This window comes from Seriola lalandi, unplaced genomic scaffold (genome assembly GCF_002814215.2).
Source record: "Seriola lalandi dorsalis isolate HSWRI2012SDOR001 ecotype SW California unplaced genomic scaffold, Sedor1 jcf7180002054946, whole genome shotgun sequence".
Taxonomy (NCBI): Eukaryota; Metazoa; Chordata; class Actinopteri; order Carangiformes; family Carangidae; genus Seriola; species Seriola lalandi.
The window spans coordinates 1,325,997-1,351,872 of record NW_019525497.1 but is presented as its reverse complement, the minus strand read 5'-3'; the positions used below and the strand labels follow the sequence as shown (position 1 = coordinate 1,351,872).

Genomic DNA, 25,876 nt, shown 5'->3' with positions numbered 1-25,876 from the left:
AGTTGGTGATAGATAGAAATATTGTTATTCCTTCTGTAACAGTGAAAACAAAAGCACGTTTGGGAAGATAGCTGTGTCTTGGTTTAAGAGAGAATAGAAAAAGAAATCTAACCTCAACACTATCATCATTTATTTATTAAAATCACTGGGAAATAATGCCCCTCACATTCATTGCTTTTTTTGACTGGATGGGATTTAGATGTGTTCAGCATCTTTTTTGAATAAGCTGTCAGCTTGTTGTAAGCTTCAGCCTGTCTCTATTTACTGGTCAGGTTCCTCCTGACAGTTTTCATAAAGAATTTTTAGAATTATGACCATTAAGCACAATTTCTCTTTCTACCGAAGCCCTGTAGGAAAATTACTCTAGTCTAAACCATACTTTTGTTTGGGGTTGATAAGCCTGTGTGTGTGCATTTATTTCCATGTGTATCTGTGTGAATGTGCTTGCTTGAGTATGCATGTCAGCCTCATTGTGACTGCCACAGAGCTGATAGCAGAAAGTGGGGTTGACAGTAGCTTCTTCTCAGCCTCGCCCGTAGACCTGGGAAGCCTCGATAAGACACCCCGCCTCTGAAGCTTCTAAAAAGACACATCGGTGTGGAGAGCAGAATGAAGAGATAGGGTAGTGAGGAAGAAGAGGAGGATGAGGGAGAAGACGACAAGAAGAAGAAGAAGAAGAGGGGGAAGAAGAAAAAGATGGGGTAGGGTTGGTGCGGATGTTAAAAAAAAAATCCTCCTCTGCCTTTTGGCAGTTGCTCCCAACGAGGCAGTTTTCTCTCTCTGCCATTACGTCAAAAATCCCCACAATCCTTTTAGTCACAGAAGAGATGGGAGAAGCCCTCAAAGGGAGGCACACACACATACACACATGAGTGTGCACACACACACACACGCACACACACAAACTTGTACATCTATCTTTGTGAGGACCTGTCATTGACATAATGCATTCCCTAGCCCCTTACCCTATCCTTAACCATCACAAATGAATCCCTTACCCCAACCCTTACCCTTACCCTAACATTAACCCTAACCTAAACCTAATTCTAATCTGAACCCTATAACCAAGTCTTAAAAAAAAAAAAGTTGTAAGGACAGGCCTCCCAAGGTCTGAAACTCAAACTGGTCCTCACAACGACAGAAGTACAAGTACACCCACACACCAACTTTTTGAGGGTTCATCTTTGTTACTAGTGAAACTTAGTTAATTCTATTTGAAGGCATATTTCAGTATTGCCAGCGGCTATGTCGCTCTAACAGTTATAAAACTCTCAAAGTTATCTTGAATATGCCAAATTAGGTGTCTGTGACATTAGGCTGAGGGTTTGGTTCGCATACCTGTAACATAGTACAGTTTTAAAGTTGGATGACACCTCACCATACCCCCACAGCGAAGTTCAGTTTTGAATTGCATTTTCAGTGAGGCACTTAAGTCGACAGAAGTCATCCATTTTTGAGAGAGAGAGCACGCAAGCACGACTTGAAACATCGGTAAAACCTTTCATAGACCTTTCCGAAGTTTTTGAGATGATGAGCTTCCTTCAGCAGAAAGCACATTTGACCTGAGATAGTGAAAGCGGGGCTGGAAAACAACTCTAGCGTTTCAGGAGGCTCGGCAGAGGCTACGCTTCTGCTGTCTCTCACTTCTTGGAGACTATTATGACTTGAGTGTGGAGACAGGAAGGGTTAAAGGTGGTGTTGATGTGTGCCTGTCTGTGGCTGTGTGTTAGTATGCGTATGTATGTATGTAGTAGTATTTGTGTGAACTGTGTGTGCACCAGATGGATGGGCCAGTCATGGTGTGTTTGTGTATTTGTGCACGAGCGTGTGGGTGCTTTCAGGTTAGAAAAACATGGGTTGATGGATGGATGGAGGAGCCAGGGCAGGGGGAGAGGCAGTAAAGGGTTTGACAATGAAGACGAGAGACAGTGGGTATGTTTTGATTTGGTCATGAAAGACTTAAAGATAGCTGTGGAATCTGGATGACACCTGAAGCTCCGTTTCCACCTCCTTTTTCTCTTTCTCTCTCCTTGCTTGGGTTTCGTTTACTTTTCACACTTCAAGGATATAGTACAATCAAAGCTTTCATACCTGTTTTTTTTCCCTGTGTGAGATGTTGAAAGAGAGAAAAAGAATCTAGGCTACTGCATTGGGATGAGTTAGGTCTGTGATGTTATTTTGCAAGGTTGGATTTTATTTCAGGAATGCATTGCATTAGAAGCATCCCGATACTGTGCCTATTGCTATGAGAAAAGTACAACTGCTGTTCTTAATGTGAATTAGTCTGAATGATGGAAATTATGTCTACACTGTGGCTGTCATAATGTAAATAAGAACATTTTCCAAAATTGTTTTATATCATAATATAACAAAACAAAACAATTACACCTTCAAATTTCTTTTTTTTTCTGAGCACTTCTTGTCAAGATTGGCTTAAAAGCTGAGGTGTAATTTGTTAAATTCAATTCCATGACAATTGCATAAACAATGCTACTCTCTAGGAAAAATGGTGAGAATGTTTTGTTTCTCAAACTGATGTTGTTCCTGCAGTGGCCCTAAGAGCTCATCTCATTGCCACTTAAGAGAACACATGAAAATAGACAAAACACTGCAAATACTCACAAAACAACCACATACACATTATTATTTGTCATCATTTGCAGGTTTAGTCACTCAATGTTCATTTTCACATCTATAAATGGCATTGTGGGATTGTTAGTAGGAAGTAGTGAACATGCCATGCCATTTTTTATTGCTAATAGATTTTCACACTCAGAATTCAGACACTCAGATGAAATGGCAGACAGTAAATATACTACACAATACAAGATATGGAGTAATTTCAGAAACAATCGTTGTCATCCTGATTGTCTCAGACCTTTCACATAAATATATATATATATACATACATACATATGTTTGTGTATATAAATGTAAATTAACACAATTAAAGTTAATGAAAAATATAAAATTTCATTTTCTTCTTTAAATTACATTGGATAACAGGTGTATCTTTTTTCTATTCCAAAAAGTCCCCAAGTGGACGTTTAAATTTAGATCATTTTAATTGTGTTTTTTCTCTGCGGGTGGATAAATAACTAGTTACACCACATAATTCCCTCTAAAACCACTAAAACCAAATTTCCCAAAATGTCTAAACATCCTTTGATATACAACAGGGTAAAAAGTCAGTGTGATTTCCTGGTTTCACTTTAGTTTACAGCTCCAATCATGGCTCTGACACCTCCATATATGACAGGCTAATAAGAGGTGATTGTTTCACATGTGACTGAACCTCACAGCACAGGTTGAGCTCATTATGCTGTAATTCAGTGATCTCACTGTCAGCAGACGTCCTGTCTCTGTGGTTCATTTATTATTTAATCCTATCTGTAGCCATACTGACATAATGTACAGGTGTTTAGGGAGAGGAGAGCAGTACTGCACCAGAGCTGTAGTTCATTCATTCATTCATTTATTCATTCATTCATTCATTCATGTGAGTAGAAAGGTTTATGCTTTATAGTGAAAGCCATGTTGTAAAATAGCTGTATATTTTAATTATAGCACTGTAAGTTGCCACACTCTTTTAATAGGTTATAGTAGGTATGTTTGGTGTATTTTATCAATACATCTCATAATGCAACTTAGTCTTACCAAAAATGTTACCCCAGTGTAGTCTGTGGCATTGTGTGTCGGTTTGACAAGTTTGGTGTGTCAGAAATCTACCTGTTTAGAGTGGTTCCCTTGACAGATCTGCTCAAAATTGTATCTAAAATAGCAAAGGACATGCCTGTGAGGCATGTTAATTTGGTTTTTAATGTCTTTTTAGTGAAAAATAGGTGAAAATTGGATGAAAAAATAAATAATGTAAAATTCCTATCTGCCTTATCAGCCTTTTTGCAGTGTAAAAATGTTGGCAATTTTGTTGATTATCACATTTTTAATGACTCAGAGGGATATAAGGTTGATGTGCAGCAGACTTACAAAATATTCTCTTTGTTATTTGCTTTTTATCATTTGGCATTCATCATTTCAATTTTAAAAATATTGGAAGTAACTTGTTATATTAGTGGATTAGTTCTTAAATAGTCATTGTAGATGGTATAGTTCCTTAGGCTAGTGATAAAGCCCAGGAAATTTGATAGTGATAAGGTATTGTTGCATGTAGACATTTAGCAAGAAGAGCTTTGAGTGTAATCTCAGTCCATTAAAGCCAAGAACTTACCTCTTTGCTTTATATGTTTCTATATGTTTGGGCATTTTTCTTAGTTAAGGCTAGAGTAAAACCTGTGTAAACCTAATACATTTCTCAGAGGAAAAAAAAAGGGGAATTGTGACTCCAGAGGTTTTCCACTCTAAAATGACTCTTGTGTAAGGTTAATGTGGCTTCAGTTAGCTTGGGTTCATAGAGCTTTGACACATACTCCTTTTCTTTATAGAATGAAGCACAGCTCATTAGTTTAGAGCACATTGCTGAGTCTCAGGGCCTCCTGGCCAAAGTCAGCTTAGACTGTGTAGGTGATAATAACCCTGCCAACCTTTAAATAATCAGCCTCCCTCCGAGAGAAAGATAAGATGTCAGTAGCATACAGTTAGACAGTCTGGCTTGGTCGGAACTATATTATTTAATAAGAGCAGGGGGACAAGGAAGAAAGAAATGAAGTCAATGTATAGGTTTCCAATGGTTTTCTTTATTTGCCAGATTCCAGTGGCAAGGCATTTCGCTAATTAGACCCAAGCAAAGGTCAAATAGTTTGTTACAGCTTAGATCATTCAGGATAAAGGTATACGTAAAAAAGATTCAGGACAAGTTCAAACCTCACCAATGTTAATTGGGCAGAGTGTGATGGCAGGTCTCTCCCTAATTAAATATCTTAGAGAGGTTAAAATATTTAGTTGTGTGAGGGTCAGAAAAATCGGGACAGAAGTTTGTAAAATTCACAAGACAAAATTAGAGGTTAGAAAGTTCATTTTCTCCCTTTTGCAAATGTCCTTTAGCAGGTAGAGTTCCTAATTAGACATTTCTTTAAGTCAAGTTTGGGTTTTTCCAGTAAGGGTCAGGATATTTCTGCCTTCTTATGACAGGTAGTTTCACTAATTAGGCCCAATAAATCTAAAGGTTAAAAGCACTTCATGGGAATTTACGATTTAAAGATTAGGATATGAAGAGGTGAAGGGCAGGCTAACAGTACAATACTTTGTTGCGCACAATGTCGACACACATTTGGAGAATTAGCTTGAGAATCCCTAATCACAGTTTTTCTCAGAGACTTTGTTTGACCACTTTGGCCTTAAAAAAAAGAACTCATTCACTGTTGCAAAATGCTAATTAATCATTTTTTGCAAAACTTCTTGATCTTTGATTTATGAATCTGAAAGTACACAGAGGAACTGCAGCTACCACATTATAGCCAGCATGTTTTCCATGTTAAATTAGCATCACATCATCTTAATGTGCATTCTTGGTATAGTGTAAGGATCCTATTATAAATAAACTTTTGGATTTGTAGCTTTAGTGTGACCTGCCCTGCCAGCACTTCTTTCGAAGCCGGCTCATTGTCCAACACACTGCCCTGCTGGGTCTCCTTCGCCTTTAACATCAGGGTAATCAGGAGGAGGGAAGCCTGGCTTTGTTGATGCAGGAGGTTCAGGGATTTATGGTATTAGAAAAAAGGACCAATACAGGCCAGGGAAACCACTTTCATTCTATTCTAACTAATGTAACTCATAATGAAGCCCAGTCAGGCCTTTTTCTGAGCCACAAAGGCCAGTGGGAATGTAGAAAAGTGACAGAGGTGGTGATAACAGGGAGAATAAAAGACGGGCTGACAGAGAACGACAGAAATATGACTACAGCCAGACAGGGAGGTAACTGCCTTGCACGTTCACGGTCAGAGACGTACAGGATGCCATAATAGCAAATTTTATACCGTACATCGATTTTTATCTTCCCCCAAATTGAGTCCATCTTTTCCCCACCACTTATCTCTAACTCTGGTCTTTGCCTGCCTTTCAGACTGTGAAATGGAGAGTGGTAATTTCCCCCGCTTCTCTCTGTATGTTAATGAAGCGCTAATCTGTTCCTGAGCGAGTGCCTTAATGAGGGCGACGTGTCTCTCGCTCAGCCGGCTAGCTCCCGTTAAGATACCATTATGGAAATACCTCAGTACCGCTCATCGTCCTGGGACCGGACTGAAATGTATGCCTTATTTCCACTTTTAAAGCTTTCTTTTCCCTCCTTAACAAGGCTGGATGTTCCTCTGAGGGAGCGAGCTGTAGATAAACAAACATGGTAATGACGAGCACGGGGAGAGGCTTCACACACTTTGAGGTCTGGTCGTTTTCAGTTGCTGGATGTTGGTTGAGCTAAATAGGCCACATAGGACAGATTGTTGGAAACAGAGAGCACAGTGTGAACCAAGTATCAATCCTTTGCTCTCTCAGATATACACCCAAGTCAGTTGCTTTATAATAATTAATCAACATTATTGTGTTTATATCGAATTTCTTTCTCAGGTGCTGCTTTATTCATCTCATAGTTACTTATGGAGTTAAATATGTACACTGAGAAATCAAATTAACTTGGATTATTGACATTTTCTGCTGCATTAGTACATTCCATTGATCGTGTCACATCCTTCTATCCCTAATGCCTGCTGACGATGATAATATTTGGCTGTATTTAGAGAAACACCCTAACCAGATTAAAAGTAGGAACAGATGCTGCTTGGAGCTTTCAAAGACTTGTATCAAAGGATATTATGGCTTTATTCATTTTGCATGTATTTAGGCCAACCCAGCCCCTGCCACTCCCACAGACCACATATGTAGGGTGTTGTGGTGGGTGACTATGGAATGGATTAACTTCTCTCGCTTGCTTCACTCTCAAAATGAAATTGCTTATCTTTAGGCTTCTCTCTTTGTCCCCCCCTTCCCTTCTCACATTTTGTTTCTTTTCCCATCCTCCTCCTTGCACTGTCTTCTGCTGTATTTAATGTTTAATGTGTACAAAGTCCAAATAGTCTAGTGTGTCATTTGTGAGTCACTTAGTGGAGTAAAAAAGTAGTCAGGTTAGGACAGGCTTTTCTGTAGTTACCTGCCTTACCTTTCACAGACATCACCTGATGCTGGAAGATGAGGTTCCCCCCATGTTAAGCTGGCATTTAGATGACTTATCTTATCTAGAGCGACTTCCCACCAATGCACAGCTTCTTTTTATGAATCCCATAGTCATGAGCAGCACAGTAATGAATCATGAATGAGTAAAATACACTGGTAGGAGCTTAAAAGTATTTTTGGAAGAAACAAGAGTGAGAGTAAGTTTAAAGTGTTTGAAATACAAGTGGGAGGTTTGGAAGGAGGTGGGGGAGAGGTGTATCAATTTTTTTTTTCTTGCACTCGGCTGCTCACATTACACAAATTCACTACAGGGGATGAATCCTCGGGATTCCTCTTACGATGATGAAAAGATGTCTTAGCCTTGTCTCAGATGAGTCTTTAACAGTGTGCTTGGATTTAAAGACCCTCTGGAGGCTTTTGTTACAAGTTTTCAAGTTCATACATCAGTGAAATAGTCATGAACCATGCCGGTTTGTCAGATTAAGATTGTCAGGCTGAGGTGGTTGGGGGACTGGTTTGATGTAGGTAAAGCTTAATGGCTTGCACCACTTCCTTCCTCCACCACATATGGAGAAGTTCAATCAGAAATCCATGAAAACTCCTGCATGTATTTCCTTTTATTATGTGTAGTTATCCGCCTTGCTTCAAGCGCTGAGCTTGAAAAGGGGAATTTTGCTAAATGCTTTGGTACGTGTCAGGCACAGAATGCATTGCAATAGAAAGTGCAAAATATATGTATTATATATATGCAGCGGTTTGGGATGTTTTTCATGTGAACACATCAACAAGTATCTCTGAGTCTTCTACAAGAAAATGCCCCAGATTCACCTATTAAAAATTTACTAACTGTTTTGTACATGGCATGGTGTGTGTCAGTCTCTTCTCACTGCCTTTGGCTCAGCTTTGGGCGATGCTGGCTGATACATGACATTTGATATAAGTGTAGTTATTAGTAAAGAAAATGACCAAGCAAAAATATTATCCCACTGACAGCTTGAATTATTGATTTCTGTAATAATATTAAGCAACAGGAATACTCATTTATATGAGGCAGTGGCAATGTATCAAATCAATGAGAAGAAGCGCTTATTGCTCGTATATTGGTTTAGGCTTATAGACTGTAAGGCCATGGAGAAACCAGTAACCGCAGCATACAGCAGATGACGCATTGCAGACGTGCCGACTAAAGGGCTGATCAGAACCAGGCTCTGTTTCTATTCAACACTGACCACAGTAGGGGGAGAGAGGGATGGAAGGGTTGAAGAACTGTCATATTTTCCCCCGGGAAGGGAGGGAGAGATTCCCATGTGGTTGAATAATAATGTGGCTCTACCTCAGCAGGGAGAAGTTCAGGGGAGTGGGCTTCAGAATGGAAGGAGAGGAATTGGTCATAGAGCATTTGTCATAGAAGTTCAGTAGTGTCACTGGCACCACTAAAAGCACTCCAGTGCCCATAAAATGTGGTTGTGTGCGTGCATGTGGGTTTTTGTGTTCCATGCTTGCATAGAAGTGTTTTTGATTAAAGTGAGGCCTGCGAAGCAGTGAGAGGCTAGGACGGAGGATGTGGCGATGGTACGGTTGTCCAAGTCATCGTCAGTTAGCTCACAAAGGCTGCTGAGTAGCACAGATGGTACCATGCTGCCTCTGAAGCACCATCGGTGCACGCACCCTGCAAGATGTGAGCCAGATTTATCCCAAATTGTAGCTTGACACTCGCCCAGAATAACAATATATTCAAGAGCCTATAGTGTGGAGCCAATGAGAATATTTTTCCTGCTGAGTTTGGTGGTTTGTATAGTTTGCCTTTATCTTGAGACCAGTGGAAAGCCATTGCCATCAATAGCTGACAAATGTCTCTCTTCGCTTGTATTTATCTTGGTGTCACATCCACATTGCACTTTTGTTCCCACAAGCCACAGCTTTGACTCACTTAAGAAAATGATCAACTTCAATTTAGGGACTTCGCATTGATGTCATTACACAAAAATCTAGAAAACCCAGTGATAATCTGCCATGGTGAGACCTTCAGAGGACTCAGTGTTAGTTAGCAGCTTTGGTGTTTAAACAATCACCAGTTTACTTTTTATCCTTTAGTGTTTTTATCACCCCAGTAATCTGAACTCTTTAGTAACATACCTGTTTGAGGAATATTTACGCCTTCAGAAATTGATTTTGTGGCATCTGTGCAGACTACAGTAGAGTGTCATTAGGCTAGTTAACAAAAAAATTTGGTCTTACTCTTGTTTTTTCTGATTTGGAGTCACAGTTTCACTTTGCTTCCGGTAAAAAAATTCAAAGGGCCAGCTGCTGTCTTTGGCCTTTATTGGAACTGTGTGTAGTTGGCTGCATAACCGTGAACCTACATGTATAGTGAGGGCAGAAGAGAGCATACTTGACAGGCTGTGTGCTACAAGACTTAATCACTGGTGCTGGCTGACTTAGTACTTAAAAGAGAAAAGAGGAAGACAGGAAGAGAATGAGAAAGACAGAGACCTTGGATGTACTTGGTTTGAAAAAAGAAGAAGCCTGGTCCTACAGCAAGCCGCACAAATCAAACACTTAAAAAGTGCAGTGTTGGCACATATTAAAAGGAAATATAGCACATAACACTCTTAAAAAACTGAATTAGAATAACTAATGATTAACTGTAACTCATTTGCCCCCCTGGACTCTTTATCTACTATCTACACTGCTTTTGGTCCTAAAAGAAACAATCAGAGAGACAGAGTTTTTATTACTAGTATGCTTAATAAAATAAGACAGAATGTTTTATTAAGAGAACAGTAAGTGGCTTTCAAACATTTATTTCTGTTAGGTCCATGGTGGCCTTGGCTATTATTTATGAATTAACTGCTTAAAATGCCTCAAAAATCAAATATAACACTGCAGGAGGGCCATCAAAGTGGGAAAGCGGAACTTGCATCAAAGTGCATTTAACTTAGCAAAAACACAATTGCAGGTTGATCAAAGTAATATTTATACAGTAATGGTTCTATTTGCAGCTGAGTTTGTTGAGCTAGAAACAAAATCTATTGTCTGAGTCCAACTCAGAAAAACTCTCATGTGCATCAAAGAGTGAGAATGTGAGTTTACTGTGGTGACGTTATTCAGCCTCTTAATACTTAGTAGTTAGTTAGTGAAGGAAATTAATCAGACAGTGACTCTGTCCATCCATGTGCTTGTTCTAACTGTGGGCTTCAGTCAGCTCTATAGGCCTGTGCTTCTCAGAAATAAGGCTCTGGATGCAGTGTGTGTGTGTGTACGTGTGTGCACGTACGTGCGTCTGTGTGTTCATGCATGTCTGCAGTGAGCCTGTGTATGTATCTGCATCCGTGCTTCACTGTGTTTCTGTCATTCTAGTTCAGTGAGTGGCCCACTGGGTGCAGACAATCCCAGTCTTTGTGTGTATGTCCTGCTGCCATGCTGTGTACTGTACTGAATGGGCTCTGGGGAGCGAGGCGTGTGAAAATCCCACCCTTGCCCACCTACAGACTCAGTTGTGTGTCCGTGTGTATGTGGGTGTGTGTGTGTGTGGGTTGGAGGTGGTGGGTGTGTGTGTGTGTGTGTGTGTGTGTGTGTGTGTGTGTGTGTGCGCGCGTGTGTGTGTGTGGGTGGGAAGTGGTGGGTGAAAGAGGGCACTCCACACTGAAACAACCACTTTCTGTGTTGGACAGTACAGAGATTCTTTATTGTTCTTTTATTTCATTAACTGGGAAACCTAATGACCTGACAAATGACCCCCAGCAGAGGCCACTCTGTTGTCTCGGCTGCAGCACCACTGTCACTGCCTGTCTTTCTCTTCCTCTTTGTCTGCGTGTCACTCTCTATCTCCTTTCGTCATGGTTTATAATCTATAATAACATTAATGATGGCTGCATCAAATTTAGGTTTCTCAGTTCCAGGGCCCTCATTTTGTGCTTTAATGTAATGGAGCCATCATGATGTTATTAGTTACACCTGTTTTTCCTGCTATGACAAGTCAAATGTCCACTGTGGAATAGTTCTATAATATATATATTTTTTTACATTTACTTTCATTCTTTGTGATTTTTGATTTGTTTATTATGTTGCATGTTGATCTAGGGTATTTTGTATATTGATTTTGATGATGTGTCTATTGATTCCCATTGACTATCTGAATTAAAATCTGTTTTACACTCATTCGTGCCAGAACTAAATTTTTAATATTTTCACATATTTATACCCATTGTATCTTTTTAATGAGCTTGATGAAGTGCTGAGTGAAATGCATCGCTCTTATCAGTGTTAAAGGTCCTGCACAGATACACAGGTGTTGTCAGTTGTTGTGGTTGAATAGACCTCTTGTCAGGCTGAAATGAACTAATACTAAGAAGAGCTGTGTAAATCTGTGTAAACAGTTGGAGCTAAACTAACAGAAGCATGAGGGAGCTGTCAGTCAAACACACTTTGCATGCGCCTATACAGTCCTGAAAAGAGGTGTAATTAGGCAACCGTACTGCAAACCCCTGCACGAATAGAATATGGTCATTACCACAAGCCCAGAATTAGTTTCTTTGTTTTAGTGTTTTCTGCGCAACTCAAGTGTGAATATAAGCAGTTACAATATTACAATATTTGTTTGTATTACGTTTCATGCAAAATAAGTCATGAGAGATTAGGAAGTCATGCTTCATTCACGTGGTGTTGCAAAATAGGGAGAACAGGAAAAACACCCCTTATTCCAACTCGGGAGTGTTCAAGCATTATTCAGAGGTGGTTAGCTCTAGTGCTAATCTTGTAGTCACGCCAGATGAACAGACTAAATTAGCTTCTTTTATTTACAGCACTTCGTTATCAAATGAAACCAGATACAAACAAAGCTGATGTGAGCGGTTTTACCCACTTGGTTCTTCATAATTGTGGTTTAAATATTTTTTTCGAAGCACGATGTATGACTCTCAAGGGAGACTTTAGCAAGGCAAGCTACTTTGTAAAAATGACTGGAAATTGCACTAGTGCCTATAATAGAGAACTCCTTCCTCATCGAGGGCGACATAACGTGACAGTTGAGTGGCATGTTTTGGTAAACAGTCTCTCACCTTGTGCTTACTGTAGTCCCGTATGCCAGAGGCCACATACCATGCAAACATTTTAGCTCTATTAATAACAGTTCTGTCTTAAGTCATTTTACAATTTTTCCAGAACAGAGGCCTATGTATTAGAGGTAAAAAAAAATAATTACTATAACAGACAGAGGAAACCAGCTTGAGGTTGAGATTTCATACCTAAAAGGGGCTCCTTTCTTTCTGAGTCTTCCTGTCTTCCCGTCCCCTCATAGTGATTAATATAGGAATGGATTCTTCACATGTTGACCATCATCATCCCCAAGTGTCATACTGCGTCTTGCTGCATAGCGTGTGAAGATTTGAGAGGCGGATGTGGAAGCCTAGTCATGTTCCCATTGTTCCTAACCACAACACAGGATGTGGTGGATTCTGATTGGGGAGGTGGATGGACTGCGCACACATGCAAACAAATAATGAACAAAGTGCATAGACAGGACATTGGTGACCTCATCCATGTGAGACAAAACCAATAGGCAAAATAGCTGTCGTCCTATTCAGCCCACCGTCGAGGATGTTATTTGTTTAGCCCCGGTAGCTGCCTCCTGCTGCTCATAAATGTCAAGCCTCATCATTGAATGAGAGTTTGTTGCACGATTTGACTGTGCAGGGTGTCTCTGTGTGTTTAATGTCTTGAATAAAGGTGCTGCGTGTTTATTTAGCAAGTTGGTTATGTGACTTTTATTCACAACAACCTTATTGACTCCTTCCTTTGTTACAGCACCCATTAAGCACAGTAGGTAGCTCCCATTTCATCAAAAGTTTACGGTTAACACTGTGTTCCCCAAAGTAGCATCTTCTAGCTAAATTACTAGTGGGGTATATTTAAAACCTCTCCTCTCCTCTCTTTCTCTTTCTGTCTCCTTCTCTCATTTCATCCATCCATTCGTCTGTCTGCTGTGTGCTTGTTTGTGTTTGTGGCCTAGCCTGTTCGAGTTTGTAGACGTATGCCCTGTTCCTCCTCTAATTGGTTCTCTGTATTCATGTGGGGATGCAGAGAGATGTAGGGAGACTGCAGGCAAAGCTGACTCTTAATAAATGTCAGTCCACAGCCGGCTACGGATGGACAGCTCACTGATGGGCTGTTTATAACAAGGCGTCACTTAATATAAGGGGAGACAGGAGCTGAGGCAGAGATAGCAAGAGATAAAGAAAAGGAATACATCAGTAGAGGGTGATGCGTCTTGCCAATACGAGACGAAGAGAAGACAAGAGTGGGACAGGGAGACAGACAGACACACCTCAACAGGCAGAAGGAGACAGAGGAAGACCTCTCCTCATTTTGTTATAGCCTGCGGGAAATTGGTGTGATACAGCAAGGTGTCTGTGTGACAGGAGGGAGGTCACAGACAGGCTGCAGTGTATCTGTGTGTGTGTGTGTGTGTGTGTGTGTGTGTGTGTTAGTGCAATGATTCCAGTGGGTACCTGGAAAGCTCAAGTCATTAACTAGTAAATTACAATTACAATTACAATAACCAGTGGGCTGCCCTTCAGCCAGAGTTAGTTCTAAGATATTAACATCGCATCTCTACTCACCTGTGCGAGCAAGCTGTCTACTGGATTCTACTGGATAAATAGTTTAAATAGTTAGCTAAAAGTAGTCTAATGGATAAATCATTAGGCAAAAGTATTGTATAAATTGGTTGAAATGTTCAGTCGTATGAATGCAAACTTGACCAAAACAAGCTGTACATTGACAATTTAATTGTATGAAAAAATACATGTAACAGCAACCACTTTTATTATATCAACAGTGTTAAATAACATCCACTCGTATTAATGGAAACCACTCTGTTAGTGTATATTCGCACACAAGTGCAAATTTCTGTTTTAATGAGAGCTGACTTGCCTGTGTTTGTGTGTCACGTACTCTTATGTTTGTGTGACTATTAGTTGTGCTGTTGGCTGCATGGACCTTTGTGGCAATGCATGCTTGTGTATGTACATGCCGAGTGTACAGTATGGTGTATGTGAGGCCTTTTGTGTGTGATGTGCTGTGTGAGTGTATCCTGGTGTGTTTTCAGGAGTGCATCCTGTCAGGTCTGGAACCTGCTGCCTCCTCCCAGCTCCTATCTGAACACAAAACAGAGCAAAATCCCTGGTTTGTTTATTGTTTTGCCTACCTTGTTTTTCTTTTGATTGTTGTCAAAGTTCCCACCATCTCCCCCGGTGTAGCAGCATACACTCCACTCTTCTGTGCTGTTATTTACTGCGGTTTTCACAGCTGAGATAGAATGAGAGCATTATCAAAAGGCCTGTTGAAAAAAGGAAGAAAAAGTTAAGAGGGATAATATATTCAGACTGATTGAATGTTCTAGGCCAGTTCATTCCCGGGTGTTTTCTCCAAATCATAGAAATTACAAAGACTGTGACATGTTGGTGCTATTACATGTTCTTGGGAGGCCCCTTACTGTACATGAAGGGTTCTTCATCATGTCATCTCCTGTATGTCATAAGTCTGACAGAGGCTCGGAAAATAACTTCATCTTCTCTTCTCTTTTCTTCTCTTAATATATTTCGGTGAATAAGACTGAGTCTGTGTGTGTTTGTCGAGGCCTGCATGGTTGTGCACATATATGCTCGTGCTGATTTCTGTTATAAATACCAGTGGTGATTGACAGTTTCTAGTGTTTGGGTTTGACAGCTCTTATTTGTTGTAGTCGACAGGCTTTTAGTGAATGGCTGACGTTTTGAGGTTCCACGTCTGTCACTGTGCGGTGGCTACAGGGCGCTGTTGTGGATGTTGATACCATTTCCTGGTGCCCCCCTTTCAGAATCAATGCACAGTGCATATGTGGCTCCTACAGGCTTCTGAACGACTCTGGGCTCAAAGGGTCATGGGAAGATTAAACATGGTTGCTTCTTGAACTATTGATAACTGTTGGTTGTTGTCGACTGGCACATTGCAATTCTGTGTAAAGCTAATGGCAGTAGTGTTTGCTGAATGACTCCAGGACACTGACACATGCGAGCGGAATCTTGTGGACTGATATAGTTAATTGAAAGAAAAACCATTTTATTGTTCATTGTTACGTTTCATCATCCATAAGGATACCTGACCAAACATACTGTACTGTAAGTGATGGGGTAATTTCAGCTGCTGCACAACAGGTTTCAGGTTTCCAAATAAAAGTCAAAGGTTTCAGACCCTCTATTATGTTAATCCTATGTGACAAAACCCCCATAGAAGAGGCAGAGAAAATACAGTTTCTTTACAGCCTGGAGCTTCCACAGACCACAAAAGGTCTCTTTCTCTCGATTAGAAAACTCTGGCTGTTACTAACCCTCTCTCCACCTACACTTACACAGTTACAAGCAGTAAGTTCATTCCTATTCTTTGTCAGGTTGCAACACAATCTCACCTCAAGCCCCATTTAGCTCTTCCGGGGCTTTTTGCATGATCATCAGCAGATGAAGTTTGCCAGGTTGGCATGGATGGAAATGGATATGTAGACTTCCATTTTTCCATGATTGATTGGACCTTCAGGGAAGGTAAAGGTTAATGGAAAGTGTTTAAATCAAAAAGTAAAGGTACGTAAGTGTAGTAACTTCTGGAGAATATGGAAAGCCAAATTGAGATTTTATATCCTTCCTTACAGTGGAATAAAAACATAAGACTGAAGCACCTTTACGAAATGAAAAACATTTAAAAAAAAATAATTTACACACCAATGACAATAATTATAAAATGATAAGTAAATAAAAGGAAAAATAAATTAAACTTCACAGTTATAATTAGCTGTGTAATAGCGCAATATTCTTCAATATATAATAATAATAGCAATATGCTTCAGTAACTATGAAACTAAGCTATGTTTTGCTAGATGAACATTCTCAGTAGCTGGCTCCAGAGAAAACATGAGAGCACAGCAAAAGTTTGAAAAGCATGACAAAGGTTTAGTATCTTTCTACTTTGAGAGGACTTCGAAAACATCTCATTACACCCACTACCAACAACTTACTTGCAAATTAACGCAATTTGTTTTACAGTCCAAAAGCTGATAGTCTGTAAGGTATATACACACACTAAAAGCCTGTCAGCTAACTGGCAAAGCAGCAAACCTGAGTCTGAGAAATGCTGGTTCTAATAGATCAAGATATTTTCAATGTTTTGGGGGTCACTAGTTGCCATACTCTAATTGCCTTATTATGCCATCACCTTCTTATTTGTAAAATATAATTAGAGAACATATTAGATGATGCGGTATGATGTATTACATTCAGTTTGATTAGTGTGTCATAATGAGTAGAAAGCTATTAATTAAACTCATCATAATGCTTAAGCCAATTTCATATCCCTTTTTCTTCTCGGCTGAACCTTTGACCTGTCTCCACTTTCCCATCTGCATTCCCTCTCCACAGCGAATCAGGTGGCTACAAACTAGGCTTACCTCTTCAGTGTTGATGAGGTACAGACAGATGGACAGAAACACTCACAACATAAAAAGGGAGGCAGCACACCTGTAGCAATGACACAAACAACAAAAATCTTTGTTGAGACATTAAGGACTGGGTTTTGACAGCACAGCTGCCTTTGTCAGAGTCTGTTTTAGGCAAGAGACAGCTGAACAAATGCACACAAACATATGCATCCTCAAGCACATTAACCACACTATTATATATGAGCAAAGTGTCCCCACATTTGGTTAACGTCTCAGTAAGTTGTTGTTTTGTCATTTCTGATTAATTAAAAAAAAAATGTCAGTGATGATGAGATGCCAATGTATTTCACATAATTACCTGTTTATGAAAAATGCAGTGTCTTCACTCCACAGTTTTATTTGTGCTGTCACCTGCATGCATGCCCAGCCTCTCTTCACATCCTCATAAAATAACCACCACTGATCATCTTTCAGCAAGATGGCAGAAAGCGGCTCAGACAGCCAGGGAAGCTTGTGAATGGAGGCTGGCACAAAGACAGAGAGGAGGACAGGCAGACAAGTTGGCAGACATGGATGTATTGTAAGCTAACTGACAAACAGTAATGACACGTATACTGCTGTTGCTGTAAGCTGACCGACAGAGCAGTCAAGCATGCAGACAAGTTGAAATACCAGATAGAAAATAGGCCCACAGTCACTCAGTCATCAGGTGCTTGTACGTGTGCCCATGGCAACATAATAGTGCACCAGCAAGGGTTGCAGATTTTCATTTTGATGAATTACGGTCAGGATGTGCGTTAATAAAGGTCAGAAGAGTATGTGCTTGTCTGTATGTATGAATTACAGTAAAGCAGCCAGGAAGGGGAAGGGTGTATTTGTTATGAGTGTGTGTATTGAGAGTAGGAGGGATAAAGGGTTGCCAAAATCCGACAGCTCAGCCTCCTGTGCATTTCGCCTCTCTTTCTGTCTCTCTGTCTTTCATTGTCAAGATTTCTCTCTGTCAGGCAAAAGTCAATGACCAGGCAGCGGCAGAGATCTCCAGTCGGACAAACTGTCAAAGAGCTCATAGTCACTAGAAGACACGTAATGCAGCAAAGTCACAGAGGACCTATAATCTACTATATTCTCCTTCTGCACAGCACTTGAGCTGGCAATGCTGATTTAATGCTGTGTTGGTGTCATATTGACAGAAGCAGAAAAGCAGGGATGATACCTTTTTATTCTGAACTGTCAGACCCAAACTTGTGTCTGTCTATTCATTTTAGTCGAGCAGGGATAAACTGTAGCATATTTTATGCATTTTTGGTGTTTAATTTTAAATACTTTGAACTACCAAAGCCAGTGGTTTCAATGCATGTGCTGAAACATTTATGCCATTTGTGATGCCAAGAGGGATATATCAAATCACACACTTTTCAGTTTGTGTGTGTTTTTTTGTTTGTTTGTTTTTTCACAGTCATCTTGTTTTTGCAAATTAAGACTTTATTGATGATGAATGATTTCTGGATAAAGTGGCAAACCCTTGGTTAAATGAGCTGGACATGGGCACCTAGGTAATGCAGAGGAACCACACCATGTGTACTACTGAAGGGACCTGGTTCCCTTTCCCACCTGCCATGTTTCTGGCTTGGTGGGGTGCTCCTACAAATACAACTGATAATGTTTGCAAAGTAGGAATTTGATGAGGGTAAGCGTGTCGTAGTCACTGCACCAGCTAGTCGTACTGGCATGAACTTCCCCATGCCTGAGGGTTAGGCCGTGTTCCGTGCTGCCTCTTCATTCGTTGCATGACACAACATAAACACAGCAGGGGTGCTGCCACAGAAAATGCAGTTTCATCTGACAAAAAAGTTGAACTTTGCTCAAAATTTACACTGTGTAAACGTCTCCCAGTGTTGGCCAACTGCATGCAAGAGCACATACCTGCAAAAATTACTTTGTAATACAAACAGCATATTCCTCTGATTAGATCATCATATGTACTTTACTGTAGTAAAATTTATTCTCATCGATGAATCACTCATCACCAGTCTTTTAGGATCCTTTCTTTAATCTCCCACATCTTATTAAAGGTCTGAATACTTGCTTCCGTCCTCCTGGAGAAACAGCCTCCTCAGACTAAGAGGTGGAATTAGCACCAGCTAGTAAAAAATGATAACCTGCTACATCCAAGCAAGCAAACAAGCAAACCTTATTTATACAGGAACTTTCAGAACAGGGATTACAATGTGCTTTGCAGGAAGAAGAAAAGTGGAAAGAGAGACATGAGAGAGACAATGAAGAAAGTGTATAAGAATAAAAGGAATTAATTGGGCAAGCCATGAAATAAAAGGTATACAATCAAGACAAAGCCAAAATCAGCACTGGTGTTTCATAATAATGATAGAGATGAAATGAATCCTGTTGGTGTTCAGCAGTGTCTTCAAATACGAGACGTAAGACTTCTATAAGATCATACAACACGATGATAGCAGTTTTTGAATGCTGATCTAAACAGTGTTATCTATGAAAACACACAGTACAACCACCTCTCTCCAAGACAAACACAAGCTTTCACACAAGGACGCATTATTTGACCACACTGCAGAAAATTGATTGACAGTTGTTGTCAACACTTGAGCCTGATTTGTTTCACTTTGTGTCTGTCTGGTATGAACTTTTTCATGCATATTTTAAGCTCGCTTCACCCAGCCGACAGCTTTACACGGAGGCTACAAACGTGTTGTCCCGTCTCTCTTTCTCTCTCACTCTGTGAAGTTATAGACAGCTTTGTTGTTACACCAGGTTTGAAGTTAAATTTCTAGCTATAAGACACATTAATTGTGTCAATGGATTCTTTGTAGTTTGATGGTTGAGAAGCTTTTGGTTGATTTTTTTTTTCTTTACAATTAAAGCTCTTTCGGGTTATCACAGTTTCTCATTCTTTTACTTAAGCTCTCATTCTCTGTCACGTTCTCCTTTTCGCTAGTTTTCATGTTGCCTCTCATTTCTCTTATATGTCTTTTTCTATTTCTCTCCTCTCCTCTTTGTTTGAATCAATCTCTCTTCCTTGTCATCTTTTACTCCCTCTCACCATCCTGCCTTTCTTTGCTTTTATCAGTGAGAAGTAAGAAATTCAGTTTCTGTGAAGCACTAGGTAAAAAAAAAAAAAAATCACTGCTTTGACAAGTGTTTCAAATCCAAGCTATCCTCTATTGCAATGAAGCAAATAATTGATGAAGGGCACCTTTTTGCATCCATACAGCTCCATCCACACAGATTCCTTGTGGTATGACACCGCTCAATGCCATACATCTCGGTCTCATATAAACTGACATTACCGACACCAGTAACCACTTGATGGGATAAAAGCACTGCTTGCTGAATGTGTCACTTTGTTATCAATTGGAATAAAGTGACTGGTTTACTCAAGAACTTAAAATCGTGAAAGCTATAAATAAAAGCTTGAAATCGTGAAACTGGTCTCCTCTTAATATCAGTGCAGGAGTTACAGATTGTTAATCTACGACATCAGATGAGCTTCTCTCTGAGCTTTAGGGAGAATGCACTTGTTCAGTTTTGCACTAATTTATCTAAAGGCTAATTCTGGTTCATTATACTGCAACATGGATCTCGGATATTTACAGTCTTGACTGTCATTTCTATTTCTTGTATCAGTGTGTTCATTTCCTTAACTTCTTAGATATGGAAACATGATAATATCTCTACCCCAAAATCCAATGGGGCAAAACTCACAAGCACTAAGACCATCAGACAGGTAGCAGAGGTCTCATTGTAAAAATAAAAACAAAAAACAAACACAGACCACTTAGACTGATAACATTTGAGAAATTTGAAATTTTGACCTGAGGATGCAGCAAGATGAAAAGCCAAAGTTCCCCAAGACCATGAATGTCTGCATCAAATTACCTGGAAATCCATTAAACAGTCTTCCAGATATTTCACTTTGAACCATGAATATCAAAATGTTGGTGGCATTACATACAAAGTCTAAAATTTGTGTGCCAATCCATTTCGTAGATGTACTGCAAGCTTGTAGCTCCAGATAAAATGTCAGGGGACCGCCGGAGTTATTAGGTTAGTTATCGTTCATCCTCTGGGCACAATAGATATCTGTGCCAAAATTCATCACCATCCATTCCATTCAGTTGTTGAAACATTTCATTAAAAAACAAAAATTTGTCAACCCCGTGTTGGTGCTAGAGGAAACATCAGACATCGGACTTTGTCGCCTTGGGACCATGAGTGTCGGTTATTGTTTCTATATTTCAGTCTTGGACAAAAGCAACTGCCTGACTGAGTGAAATACATTCCAACCCAAGAACCACAGTGTGGACACGTTATCTACCACTTGATTTCAAAGTAAAAGTGATCACACCTGAAATGATAATAATATTTCATTGCACAACTATGGTAAGTATCGTCAAAGTTGAAGCATGAAGTCGGATGGATGTTTACAACAGACAGCTCCCTGTCAGACTTCTTTCTAGCTATGTTGTCACATCCCCAGATATCAGAACATGATGAGCATATAGTGTTATTATCACTGACAACCCATGGACACTGTGTTATCAAGTAACAGGTATCAAGTTGAATTATGCTGTAATCCCTAAAGAGCTTCTCTCACAGTTGTCTCTCGTTGACTTTGCTGGTTTATCTAGGGAATTGTGTAAGTAAGAATGTCGAAAGCTATAATGCTTGTACCAAGACCTGCAACAGAATATTTCATATATTATCAGAAATGTCCTTGATTTATTTTATGAGTTTATTTTCCATGTGTTAGTTTATTCTCTCAGATGTGTTGGACCTCCCTTAGTGTGTAGCCTATATTGTAATAATATACTGTAGCATATATGGAACACCAGATGCAAGTGAATTCATGATTATCTTCATGGGTTAATCCCATTTTCTGTATCCTGGCACACAGGATTTTGGCTCTAAGACAGATAAGAAGTGTATGTATATGTGTGTGTGTGTGTGTGTGTGTGTGTATGTGTGTGTGTGTGCGTGTGTATGTGTGTGTCTCTGTGCCTGTGCATGTGTGTGTGCGCGCACTGGTAGTATAGGGGAATGTGATGATGAGGATGATGCATCCTATCCCCATTAGTGTTAGCCTAGATCTGTCAGAGCCTTGTTGGGTTACTGCCTGGCAAAATCTCAACCCTGAGGAACAATGGGATGGGCCAAACATGCACGCACACACGTACACACGCGCACACACACACACACACACACACACACACACACACACGCCCAACAGTGCCTGGAAATTCTCATCAGTACACACTGTCAATCTCACAACACACGCATAAACACACTTTCATCGTTGACCCCTGTGTAACAGAAAGTCTGGTTTGTTGTCTTCACTTTATTGTTGCTTAGTTTTGATCGACATCATATTTCACACACTGAAGCTGCGTTTTCAGTTGCCCCTTGTCTCACCTCTGTCAGATAATAAGAGACAACTCAGTCGGCTGACAAGTGCCTATTTCTTTTTAAAAATGGGCCGGGTTTGTTACTCTGACCCTAGCACACCATAGACCATTAACCCAAATGACTAATTATGCAGCACTGGTCTCCTCATTACAATAGTGTTGGCCATAGTGGAGATAAATAGAAAGCAGTGTGGTGTGAACTGTGAATCAGATCAGTGGTGTTGGAAACACGGGGAGTGCTCATTGTTAATGTTACTTAACTGCATGCCCAGTTTGTATTTAAACTCAAACCATTCCCTAACAATGCCTTGTTTACTCTCAGAGATTATTTCCTTGTAGAACTACTTTGATGTGCCTCTTCTTTTCATTTTTAATTACTTGGTAACAACACATAAATAAGTTGCTGTATTACCTGTCGTGCAGAGGCTGCCCTTCCAGCGCTGCCTCTGCCGTATAGCCAAATTTAAGGCTGCCCTACATTCTCCTTGTGCATGTGGAGCTGCTGTGGAGTCGCGGCTTTGACAAGAGATAGCATTTTCCCTCTGTGCTCTCCTTTATGGACTTTTAACGTTGCTTCTAATTAATATCTCCGTAATTAATTTGCCGTGACACATGACCTTCTTCCACCCATCCACCCAACCAGCCAGCCAACCAGCCAGCCAGTTAGTTTCAAGCCCTGAAGTCCCATTTAGTCTCTAAGCACCAAACTGCAGGGAAGAGATCCGTAGACAGGGGAAAGCAATCGGACAACTCATGCGGTTTTACCGTCTTTCAGTCAAGATTTCTTTCTCCCTTTATATATTTTTTTGTGTTTGTGTCTTTCTTTGTGTTTGTTTTAGGTTGGCTTTTTCTATCTTTCCTCCTGCCCTCTTCTGCCCTCCTTGTTGGTGCCAGGAGTTCAGTGCTATCAACAGTCAGCGTGACAGGACTGAGTGTACTTTGGTTCTCTCCGAGACTGCCCTGCTTATTCTCTGCTACCCAGAAAGCATTTCACATATTATAGTTATTTTGTCAATCTTGGGTTTTGATAAAGTGGCTCGCCATTACACCCGCTCATGGTGGTGGGTTGTTGTTCAGCCTGCATTTTTGATAGGGTGGTGGTGATGATGAGGATGATGATGATGATGATGATGATGATGATAGCAGCAATGTTTTTCTGCGCAACCTTGCATCCCTTGACAGTTTGTCAAGCCTGCAGTCTTTTCAGAAAGGAGAGGGAAAAAGCAAACGGCTCCCAGGGGAACGGAGGAACAATCACATAATGATGCACTATACATTGTCTTACAATAACTTGCTACTCATAAACTGTCAAATACTTTTGTCATATAACTGAAAACTGAAATAACAAACTTAAAAATATTGAAGCAGTGGTCATAAATCTTAATATTATGATTCCAGCTTCACAAGACACAAGCTTCCTTATCCATTATAATGCTAAAAAAATAGCTTAACTTATATTTGTTCCATTATATTAATATTGGTTTAATTCGTCACTCTATAACATGCACAGTTTGCTCATTTTTTCTTCACTTTTTTGAAATACAGTTCATCTTGCTAAAATAACAAAGTTACATAATAATAAAGTTACATCATTTTCATAACATCTGCAGAAGTTAACATTATCAACTTCTGAAGAAAATGAAAGGGAGAAAGAAAAAAAAATTTGGAAAGTTTTTGTCCTGCATCAATGAACTTAGAAATATGATTTTCAGTTATTTATTTACGTGACTTTGGACCGTTTGTTTCGTCTTTTTTTCCCTCTTTTAAAGTTAGATTAAAGAAACGTCCACTCTGAATTCTTGTTAGCTTGTCTTTTTCCTTGCATGCCAAATGAATCTGTTTGCTTTATCGGATGGACAAGACAGTGTGTGTTGTATTTAAGATGAGGCTTGGATAAGTGAATGTTCACTATCATAAAAGTTCAATACATGAAATTTCAATAGCTCAAGCTGGTTGATGAAAATGGTTTGTACAGAGTAGCATGACTGCTGCACCTGTACGTACGCTGTGATGTCAGTGCTGAAACGATACACTGTTCAGTCCTATGTTGAGTGTTTAATACATGTTTAGCTACGTAGGACAACAAGTGATGCAGCCTGTCTCAACTTTTTTAAAAGGTAAAAATCAAATGGAGAAAGAATGATGGGGTTTCCCACCATGGGTTAGTGGACAGTGACTTTGCCTTCAGTATATTTTTAAACACTTTGATGGATAACACTTAGAGGATAGTGCGCACTGGCCAGAGAGCAGCAATAATTAATGAAGGTTTTTATAGAAAGCACAAGAAGCCAACAGAAGAAGTGTTGGTCATGACTCTTACGTATGTGCTCTTACCGTTGCTTTTTTATATTCTCAGTTCTCATGCTTTCATACGTCTCTGAACTTATTTTTCTTATTTGTTAGGGAGCTTGTTCCCCCCACTCCTATGCCTCTCTGAGCCTCTCTAACCCTACCTCTCTCTCTCTCTCTCTCTCTCTCTCTCTCTCTCTATCTCTCTCTCCCCCTCCCTCCAGGCTCAGGAAAATGTCTTCGTTGAGTTTAACCACCAGGAGCTGCTTGAGTTCTACAATAAGGTTTGTCTTTTAGTGTGTCTGTGCATGTGTGTGTGTGGTGCATACATGCATGTGTCCACTTTACTGTCACATTGTGTGTACATCTTTGTGTTTCCTTGTTGTATTTCATCCTGAATGGCAGACATTGCCTGACAAAATCCATCTACTTGCATGTCTCCCTCATACTTAGATACATTTTGTTTGTACTTGTCTCTCTCCTTTTCTCTCCCTTTATGATTTTTTCTTCCTTTTCACATGAGTGTGTGCAAGTCTTTTTTCCCGAAACTCAACCTTATCTTCTCTTTCTTCCAGCTTGAAGTCGTACAAGGCCAGTTGGATTCCTTGACTTGATGCCTGCTGCTCTATGTACGGCCCCACACACACATTCACGCTGTTAGTGTTTTTGCTGACAGCTATGCCAGCTGTTAGAAGCCTGGCAATTACATTCCCACTCTGCTTTATTAGAGAAAAATGTCAAAATTTGTAGGCAGGGGTTTCTTTCCCTTATGAGCTCCATTTAATCCAGGTTTGTGCTCAGAATTTAGAGAGGTCGGTGTGATAATTCTCACTGTGCTTTGAATTTTTATGTCTTCATCAAGATGAGAGGTGGGAAAATTACCTTTTTCAATGTAAAAAAGTTTCATAGTGAGATTTTTCTATACCCTGCAGTGAGTAACTTAATGTTTGATTGCTCTATAAATTAGTTATAAGAAGATGTTTAAATGTGCCAATAGTCAGTGATCTGAAAAATTCATGCATACCCAGAGAAAAAGAAAGAAAAAAGAAATGAAAAGTCAGAATCGAACTGCAATTGAATTGAAACAAATGAATTTTGTAACTTGGAGAATGAATGCCATTCTAATAAAATCTGAATCGGAGGTGAAATCCATCCAAGCTGTTGTTATTTAGTGAAGGCTCATTATTTCTCATTAAGACCAACCTGGACTGCTGGTTCAACAGATGGGAGTTCTGGGAGGCACAGCGGATCTCCAGTGTATGTGTGTGTGTGTCTGTGTGTGTGCGTGCATGTGTGTGTGTGTTCGCACACGTGCATGTGTCGCTGTCTAGATGGATGTATGAATATATCCTTGTTCATATGCATCTGTTCTTTCGTGTGTGTGCCTTAGTATACATGTGCGTGTATGAATATTTCCTCTCTCCCCAACTTTGAATGAAACCTTGAGAAGTTCCCAGATTCCCAGGTGCTGTTCTCTGATGCAGACTTATTAAAACCCAATGAAGTTCTGTTTTGTTTTGTTTTGTTTTGAAGTGGGCTTTATATTCCTTCTGAACTGCTTGTC

At 39.9% G+C, this 25,876-nt stretch overlaps 1 protein-coding gene across 1 annotated transcript in view; it reads left to right on the top strand.

Annotated features, from left to right (window-relative positions):
* commd10 (COMM domain containing 10) overlaps nucleotides 1-25,464 on the top strand; it is a 55,079-nt gene extending 29,615 nt beyond the window's left edge. Inside the window, exons 6-7 of the mRNA XM_023394199.2 lie at nucleotides 24,537-24,596; nucleotides 24,888-25,464. Of these exons, the coding sequence (XP_023249967.1) occupies nucleotides 24,537-24,596; nucleotides 24,888-24,926 (99 nt within the window). The 3' untranslated portion in view covers nucleotides 24,927-25,464. The remainder of the gene's footprint in view (nucleotides 1-24,536; nucleotides 24,597-24,887) is intronic.
* The last annotated feature ends 412 nt before the right edge of the window (nucleotides 25,465-25,876 follow it).